This window comes from Argiope bruennichi, chromosome 2 (assembly GCF_947563725.1).
Source record: "Argiope bruennichi chromosome 2, qqArgBrue1.1, whole genome shotgun sequence".
Taxonomy (NCBI): domain Eukaryota; kingdom Metazoa; phylum Arthropoda; class Arachnida; order Araneae; family Araneidae; genus Argiope; species Argiope bruennichi.
Window position 1 is genome coordinate 112,503,071 of NC_079152.1, and position 9,539 is coordinate 112,512,609.

The 9,539-nt window shown below is 25.8% G+C and overlaps 1 protein-coding gene across 3 annotated transcripts in view; it reads right to left on the minus strand.

Annotated features, from left to right (window-relative positions):
* Positions 1–4,751, minus strand: part of LOC129989696 (chromodomain-helicase-DNA-binding protein 1-like) — a 38,603-nt gene extending 33,852 nt beyond the window's left edge. The window contains exon 1 of one of the 3 annotated variants that reach the window (XM_056098096.1): positions 4,158–4,751. In XM_056098096.1, the coding sequence (XP_055954071.1) occupies positions 4,158–4,166 (9 nt within the window). In that variant the 5' untranslated portion in view covers positions 4,167–4,751. The remainder of the gene's footprint in view (positions 1–4,157) is intronic. The other 2 variants (XM_056098095.1, XM_056098094.1) reach the window with 2 other exon arrangements.
* Between the last annotated feature and the right edge of the window lie 4,788 nt (positions 4,752–9,539).

The window sequence follows — 9,539 nt, forward strand, 5'->3', positions numbered from 1 at the left end:
ATGCACATTTGTGATTTATAAGCTCTAATTATTGACTGGTAAAAGTGTACATGCATCTATTATCTTTACAGGTATAATGTTGCAAGTTTGCTGAATCAATAATAATCTGCTAAATTCTGCAATCTAAAGAATGCTGCTTTTTTTTTTCTTTTAGTACATTTGAGAAGTTAGCTCATTAAATTGCAATTTTCAACAATTCTAAAGTACATGATACATACATCCTCACATGGAAATTTTCATTTCTTAAAATTCTTTTAACCGAATAAAAGATAACTTCACATAGAAATTAGTGGCAAAAATTGTAAATGTGTTCTTTCTTTTGCATAAATTGAAATTCCATAACCAATCCATGAAATACTGACAAAATTTGATAATATCTGAATAAACAGATTTTATTTATAACTCAGCTCCAAATAGATATCATTTTGTCTTTATAAGCACCAAAATAATGGCTTCACTTTTTTCCGATTAATCTAATATTTTAGAGAGGGTAAATCAAGAGGAAATAAAGAATAATTAAATGATCTTGAATTTCAAAAATGGACATTAATATAACAATTTATTCCATTAATATAACAGGCAAATACTTGGATTCTGATCAAGAAATACTAAAAAATACAATGTTTGACATTCCACTTTTTAAAACTTCTTTCATAAAAAATTTTATAATTCAAATATACAACAATACTTTTAAATACCCTAAACTGCATTCTACATCATACAGTTTACTAAGCTTCATAATTGTTTTCAAACTGAAAATAAGCTTCTTCCCAATACTTTATCACTTATAATTAATCAAGGTAAGAGATTTTAATAAAGTTTTCCATTCCAGCATTCTTATTTTTAACATATATTTTAGATGGTTAGAATATCACAAATTTAAATCTCCAAAGTAGTGAAAAAACAGGTTACAAAGAATTGAATTTCAGCAGATAAAAATTCCAAACATGAAAGAATATTTAAGTCTCTACCCAGTATAAGCATAATTCAGCTGTCATTGTATAATTATTCAATCATGCAATAAACATATTATAAATTTTAAATAAAATAAGTGTACATTAGGTACAGAGATTTTAATTTTACTGCCAGTTTTAATTCTCTAATATTGGCATTATTGTACTCTTTTACAGTACCTTGAATATCTATATCTTTAATTTACCATAGTACAATGAGGAATAATTCTGTATAGCTTTTAAGAGCAAACATTTTCTACATTTATAAACATTATTGCATTTCCCATTGCTCATAATTTAACTTTTAAGAATACTGCTTTAAAATAAATCATAAGCAGTTGAACTTTAGAATAAAAATTGCATCAATTATAAAATTATTTGATAATTCCCAATTGTATTTAGTAATAATCAGCCCAAAATTACATTTAATTGTAAAGATCAAAATTTTTATCAAAAGATTACTTTGAATATGTATTAAATTATTTCTTATCTAAACTGGAAATACTTTAAAATATTCGTTTTCTATTTATTATATCCTGGTTTTCATGCAATTTAGTTTTTTTCTTTGTATTAGATACATTTGTTTCATGTTACCCATTATGTGTATCATTGTTGCAAACATAAGTTCCTCAATAACATATATTACAATATTATACAAGATTTTTAAAAAAGAAAAGCAAATTGGTTCTCTTAAGTGTACAAATATTCAAAATATTGTGTTTTTTAAAAGGCAATTCAATTCTATTGCATATTCTAAGGAAATTTTTTAGAATACATTAAAGAAATGTTTAGTTTAAAATATTCAGAAGTATGTTATTGGTCTATATTTTTAACTTTTTCACTGATAAGTTGTACCAGTTAATAAGGATTTCATCCTTTATTATCTGCATTACTGAATAAGTGACAGTTCTATGACCACCTTTTACTTGGCAGATAATTTGGAATCAAAAAAATATATTGTTATCAATCTAACCACACCATCTCCTACAAGTAATAATTTAGATAAAGATTAAATTCTATTTATTATTTTACTATATCTCCTTTCAGATGACTGGCAAAACAATGTAGCAGTGTAAAAGGTTACTTGCTTCAAAAAAAAAAAATTTTTTTTAGTAGACACTTCTTAGAATCAGAATGGACATAGTTCAGAATATTATGCATTTATTTAATTGTTTTGTTTAATGTGACTACTGCATTTTATTTATAACAAATTTTGACAGAAGACTAATATTTAATTACTTGGAAAAGACCAAATTCTCATAATAATTATACTGGGAAAAAAATTCTCTCAATTTTAATAGCTATCTGATGCAACTTTTAATGTTAAGCAGTGACTAACAAGATTTTCTACTGAATTCTTTATCTCAATTGCCTAAGTCTTTTAGCATTAAGCTAAAACTGATTATGAATACAATAAAAGTAATTACACTTATATAAGGTAATATACCATATTAGCCTTTTTAATACAATTTTTTATTTATTTTTTAAATTGACTTAAAAGTATCGTGTGCTCCATCAGATACAGAAGTTGTGTTTTTTTTTTTTTTTAAATATAACTACTACTTTTATGCCTAATGAATATTTTGTCTACAAATCAGAAAATTTTCCCTCTTAAACATTTTTTTCTTTTACCACATGGTAATAATACAATGCATTAAAAAATACAATATTCATTTTCCTGGAATAATATTAATCTTTTTAACAAGCTAATAAATTTAATTACTTAATCTTGTTAAAATTTAACAATTATACTTTGAGTGAGATTAAATTCACTTCACAAGAAGTATTTTCATTTTAATTTCTTTTTCAAAAGTTATTAAATGTATTTAGAGCTTTTGGAACCTGTTTAATGTAAAAGTAATACAAACACATTATAACCAGTTAAAACTGTTTCTCTGAAAATGATTTCTTGTTCATTGATATAGAATTTAAGAGTTTTCATGGCAAATTTACATGTAATAACCTAATTTATAATTATTTAAACTTAAATAATCTGTAATGTCTTGAGAAAGTTCTTTGACTTTCTTTTAATTATTACTTTGCTTATATCCAACTTTAAGGTGCACAATGTGTTAAATATTTTCTGTAAAGAATTTTATGATACAAATAAAAGGTGCATATAAAATACTTCAGAATCTCTATATAATTTAAAAAAAAAAAAGAATGAAAAATATCTAATAATAAAGTAAATCATTCTCAAACAAAATTTCACTCCAAATATACTAATAAGCAGTTTTTATTTAGCACTTAGATTTCCTCCAAAATATTATTTCTGGTGATTCCATGGTAATATATGCATTAGGATCTCCGCAATGCTATACATCTTAATATTATTTTTGATATATTAATAAAATGATATTGTAATGATTTGTAACATTCTTGCTTGATCAAAAGATTCAAATGAACAAATATGAAGCTTAAAATGGGCTTATGCAATAGATATATAAAAATATAATAAAAAGACTCAATTTAAAAATATAATAGATATAGTATAGAAGAAAAAGAACAACTATAATAAGATAATTCTAAATAAATGATAATAATGATAATCAAAGCCTATAAAACAAAGTTTTTAAGCTATGTTATATTGCAGTAGTAAAGTTATTAACAATGAAAATTTGAAATATTTTACTTTCAATAGAAAGCACAAATACTGTTTACATCCATAGTCTAAGACACAAATTCAATTCTTTAGCTAAAATGGGCTACATTCAAAAATTCATAATTTTTTAACATACTCTTGCATACAGTTAAATTAACATAACTGGACAAAAAAATTAGTGGAACATGAATAATTTTAAGCATTTAAACAATTGTTTATCTAAGAATCAGATTATACAGAACCAAATTTTCATAAACAAGCAGTAAATATCTGGAGTAAAACACGTGGTAAAGCAATGGGTAGATTAAATAGGAAATGGCAAAGTAATTATCAATACATTTACAGCTTTTGACGAAAATTAATAATAGAATTATTTTTAAAAACAGTAAATCATTTGATGATAGCAGAAAAATTCAAGATACGACTCTATTCTTGAATGAAGGTTGAATGATAATTTTCGACGCAATAACAATTAAAAGCATTAGAAATAAGGATAAATGAATATAAATAGTAAAAATCATTCTAATATAACATTTCAATGATCTTATAAAGGTATTGTTTACATTCGATTGGCGGCAAGAAAAAAAAATTTGAAGTCTTACCTTATCCATTATGGAAAAATGAAATAAGAATACGAAATTGTCTTAATTTCCAAAAAAGTTAAGCAGTTCAAATTTATTGCACAAGCAAAGAAAAAATGACACCTTCTTTAGTAATTTGAAACTTTTAAAAACAAACGAGACTTCGATTTCATCGGTAAAACGTTGGTCATTTCAAAATGGCAGACATCAATGCTGAGCAACCATTCTGCATGATCGTTCGAAATAATACAAGTCCAAAATGACCAACTAGCTGGCAACAATTAATAATTAGATATAAACTATCGCCATAACACTCATAACAAGGCTTTTTAAAATTAATCGTTCTTCTACAAGGTTTTAAAAACAATTTTAGTTCTTAGTACGTGATGAAGCCACGTTACAAGAAGTCGCAACCACCATTTTTAACACAAGAATCCTTCCTCTCGGAGCGAGTGACGTAGCGCACTAGCAAAGTCACGTGACACTGCAGAAATTCTTTTTCTTCGCCGCCAAAATAATTAATAAATTTATAGCGAAAAAATAATGCACACATAAAATTATTATATATTCTAAAGAAAAACTGAAATTAGTTCCTTCAAAACAATTAAAATAACATTTTTTTAGAAAAAAAATTTAATACACAAAAATAATAAAAATTAGCAAAAAAGATTATATAATTGGTTAACCATACTTATACATGTATATAGTTTAAAAATCAATACATTATTTAACTGCATGAAGATAATTTTCATAACACTATAACAAATTATAAAATGAAATAAAATGCAGCAAATTTACACAACTAACCACAAATCGATAATTTTCTGCTGTAACTGTAACCACATACATTTTCCCAAGGTTAAAGATATTGCAAAATAATGGTACACATTAGTTGCAATTAAATTGCCGAGACCCATTTCGGTTCTTTCTAGGTTTACTGCAAATCTCCATTCTTAATTACTTAATGAATAATTTTTTCCCAATTTTGACATTAAAAATCCAGCAAAACTGAATGCACTGCCTTACACAAGAATAATATATGAATTGTATTACAAAATCAATGCTCTTTAGGAGAATGCAATAAAAAAAAACTGAACAATTAAAATAATTTGAATGATATGTGGGGGTCATCTTAGTTTCTTAAATACACAGCAGAAAATCATGACAAATTAGAAAAGTTTCTATTGCACATGGCATATAAATTAAATTCAATATAAAAATATATATAAACAATAAATTATATTTTTGACAGATGCAAAGTAATAACACTTCCCAGTCATACTTTTAAGGGCACATATACATAAAGTCCTTCGTTTTTAAATCCTCTAAGTGGAGGAAATTTTTTCCAAACATGCAACTTTAAAAAAATTTAAATAGCACCAGTTTTTGTATGTAGAATGCGTGGATTTTAGTTATGGTTTTGAAAACCTTGGGAATCGAGAAATCAAAGGATTATCAATCACAATTTTAACAATACAGAAACAATTCCATAATAAATGACAAAACATCTTTCACTTTTTAACCGGTACTGAAAAAGAAATGACCCCAATTAGATAATAAAAAGTATTTTTACATTATTTTACACAAAATGCTATTAACTCTCTTCTCATCACACAAGGTTTAACAGTCTTTTGTAAGAAATACAAGGCATCCACTACATTTAAAACAAGTTAATTTTAAATTTGAAAAGACAATACCAAATTTCAGAAATTTACAAAATAGGAAAAAAGGTATTTATTATAGATTTGGAGGGGGGGGGGGTATTTCTTAAATACAGGACATTACTAATTGTTACTTCCTACTCTCAGAACAAAAGGCTGTAAATCAAAATAAAATTTAGTTGAAATCCACTAACCAGTAAATGCAACTGTAAACCATCCACTTCCTTCATATCGCCAACAAATGCTAAGTTGTTAATGCTAATGTTATTACCTTTCTCTCCGCATTAAGTTTGTTTTGACACAAATCACTACCAATAAAACTTCCATGCATATCAAATATTCAGAAATCCAAAAACTATCTAGAACTTCAGTAAAAAATTTTACAACTCAATATTCATGCAAAAACATTATTACAACCCCTTGTTTAAACGGCACTGAAATCATGCATTAATTAATGGGCAAATAAAAAGTAAGAAAATATAGATCAAAATAAATTCTTTGAAGATAGCATACAACAAATGACATTTTTAGTAGAATTGTGGGCCAAACTATTCACAAACAATCTGAACTTTTTTCATTTGAAATGGTCAATTCAAGCTTTTAAATTTACAAAAATATATAAAAATTCCCAAATGAAGTCACTGCTAATTAAATTACACAATATCATACGGGTAGAAAAAAATTAACAAAAAAAATTTTTTTTTGCATAAATATTTTTTCTGACAGGATAATATCCACTTACAGATGCAATGTAATTATGATACGAGAAAGCAATGAAAGATATTACTTTCTATGAAAAAAATACATTCTAAAAATGTATATACTTAAGAACACGAAATTTATTACTATAAAAAGTTGTTCCAAACTTAAATGATTTAAGGCAGAATACAAACTTTGAAACACCCATGCAAAAATACATTAAGCTCACATCATTAAAACAATTTTGAAAGTGAACATTTTTATTATTCAAAAGTAAAATGACAACAATATTAATTTTTGCAGTATTTATTAACAAGATATTTTTAGTTCAACACTAACTTCAAACTTTTAGAGGTTAATTTTTTTTAGTGGGAAATTAAAGAAAAAAAATTAAATTTCAACAATGTTGATATATTTTATTATTGCAATTAATATCTTTAAATTTTAAAAAAGCAATGGTAGGTAGATTTACTGAAGATTATAAGAATAACAGACTTAAAATATCAAAAAGAAAACTCTTAATTTGCAAAAACAATTCTTTCATGTAACCCATATTGGTAGCTTTTATATCTATTCTTGTATTATTTTGTTTAGCATTACAATAATAAATTTGAATTCAAGAATATATATTTGCAACCCAAATACATTACTAATATATTAAAAGTATTTAGGCATTTCAAATTCCAATTCATAACACTTTAGGAGAATTTTAAAATGCATAAATATTTTTTAACATTGTTCAAGAAGTTGAATCTCAATCTTAATAATAGTAAAATAGTTCTTAGTTGGATACAAAACCTATTATTATTAACATCTTGTCAGCATTCAAGACAGTTAAATTTTAAATTCTTAAGATAAAGAATCATTCAGGATTAAAATGCAAACTTTAAAACAATATAAACTTATAGTTTCAAGACAATATACACATGCTTTAACCAGGCTCTTTTTTTTTTTTTTTTTTTTTTACAAATGTGTGCTAGAGAGAAAGTTCAACAACAGAAGGCAAGTGAAATAAAATACTTTTGTCAAATTGCTTTCAAAGAAAGCATTTCTTGTTTATTTTAGAAAAATTAATGTTTCCATCATTTCTTTAATTAAAAACAGCAATTTGTTATAAGAATTATTCAATATTTCCCCTTGGAACTACTTTTTTTAGACAAATAAATTTAGTGTGGGGGGGGGGATCCAGTTTAGATACAATCCAGTTAATGAGTAAATTTCTGATAGCAGCTTGAGAGCTAAATCTCTCCTCAGAAAGGGCATTCTATGTGGAATGAAACAAATATTAATCTGAAGGAGCAATAGTGGTGTATATAGTAGGCAAAACAGCTGATTCCAGCAAAATAATACTTAAATTTCCCCCATTTGGCTGGCAACAAAGGCAAGATTGACCTGTTTGAAAACAACCTTTTCATGGCCTGCAAGATTCTTTAATGCTTTACTCAAATTGTGCTTATTGTTCACCATTGCGGATTTCGTATAAAACTGCTTTCAAACATGTATACAGAAATCTTTAAATTATTGAGACCATTCTGCCAGTTGTATTCAATGGGACACATTCAACAAATCTTCAGTAGTAATCAATGCATTTCTGCTGAAGGTTTTTTTTTTTTTTGCAAAGAAATAGAAATAATGCTTCTACAAATACTGTTTATCTGCCCCCCCCCAAAAAAAAACCTTTGATAAAAAATAATTTTTAGACAAAAAAAAAAGACATTTTTTTAAGAATTAACCAGCAGTCGCACTGATTTTTAAAGGTTGTTTTCAAACTTTCAAGTGCATTTTTCTCTATTTATGTGCAAACATTAAAGCTAAAATATTAAACTAAAAGATTGGAGTCCTACTTATACACCCAAAATTATTGAACAGATTTACAATCAATTCCTTAAAAGAAGCTGCTAAGAGAAAGAAAAAACATGCAATACATCTGCTGCAAACCAAAATAGATTACTGACAGTAAAGAAAAACAAAAGAAATATAGATATGGCCACCATACACAGCACTAATGACATATGCAGTATAATTAAGATTGATATAGAACTCAATGAGATCCACATCTTTTGTATGAAGATATGGCAAGTAAATGAAAACCAATATATCCCATAGAAACACAGGTTGCATACAGTAAGTTTCTCTATTGCACTATTCCCTATTTTTAATAAAAACAGAAATAGGTCAGCAAATTCACATGTAAAACAAGATGAACAAATGTAACTACCTAGGCACTAGTTTGTATACTGATGCCAAATGCTTTGCATACTAATATCCAAAAGAAGCATTTACAGATGGGCAAATTGATGTTTTATTTATTTAAAATTGCATCTTGAATGAAATAGACACTCAAATGACAGAAGAAACTTAAAAAGATTTTTTTTTTAAATTCATTAGCCCTAAACTCATGATATAACCATTAATAGCATTTCCTATTCTACTACCATTTCCATAACAGATTCAATCATCAAGTCACAGGAATACAGTCTCAAGCTAACAAAATGAGGGAAGAAAAATATAATTATCGTATCTAAATACATTTGCTAATTTAGTATAACCCTACACTATTCAATATTACATCATTACCAGTTTGGATCTACATTAAATTATTTGAATATTTATCCTCCACTCCACCCATAAGAGCACCTTCTTAACTAGAGAAATTATTTATTTATTATTGCATCATTTATTACTGTTTACATTTTTCATATATTTTCAACACTGTACCTCTAGAAAATTCTATTAAAAGTTTATAAAAAGAACATAATTCCATTCCTCCCACTTTATATTCAAACAATATATTGTTTTTGTTTTTTTTGGTAAAATGGAAAACACAAAAGAAAACTAAGTACATGTATAAAAGAAATTATAAATTAATATTAATAAAAGCATTCAGTGATGATGAAAAAACGTATATTTGAATTCTAAATTTAAAAAAGAAACTCCAAAATCAAATATCAAACTAGAAGTACAAGTTATTAATAACTGAGGAATATAAAATCATAAAATAATGACTTAAAATTAATAAATGCTCTTCAACCTCTTAATTTTG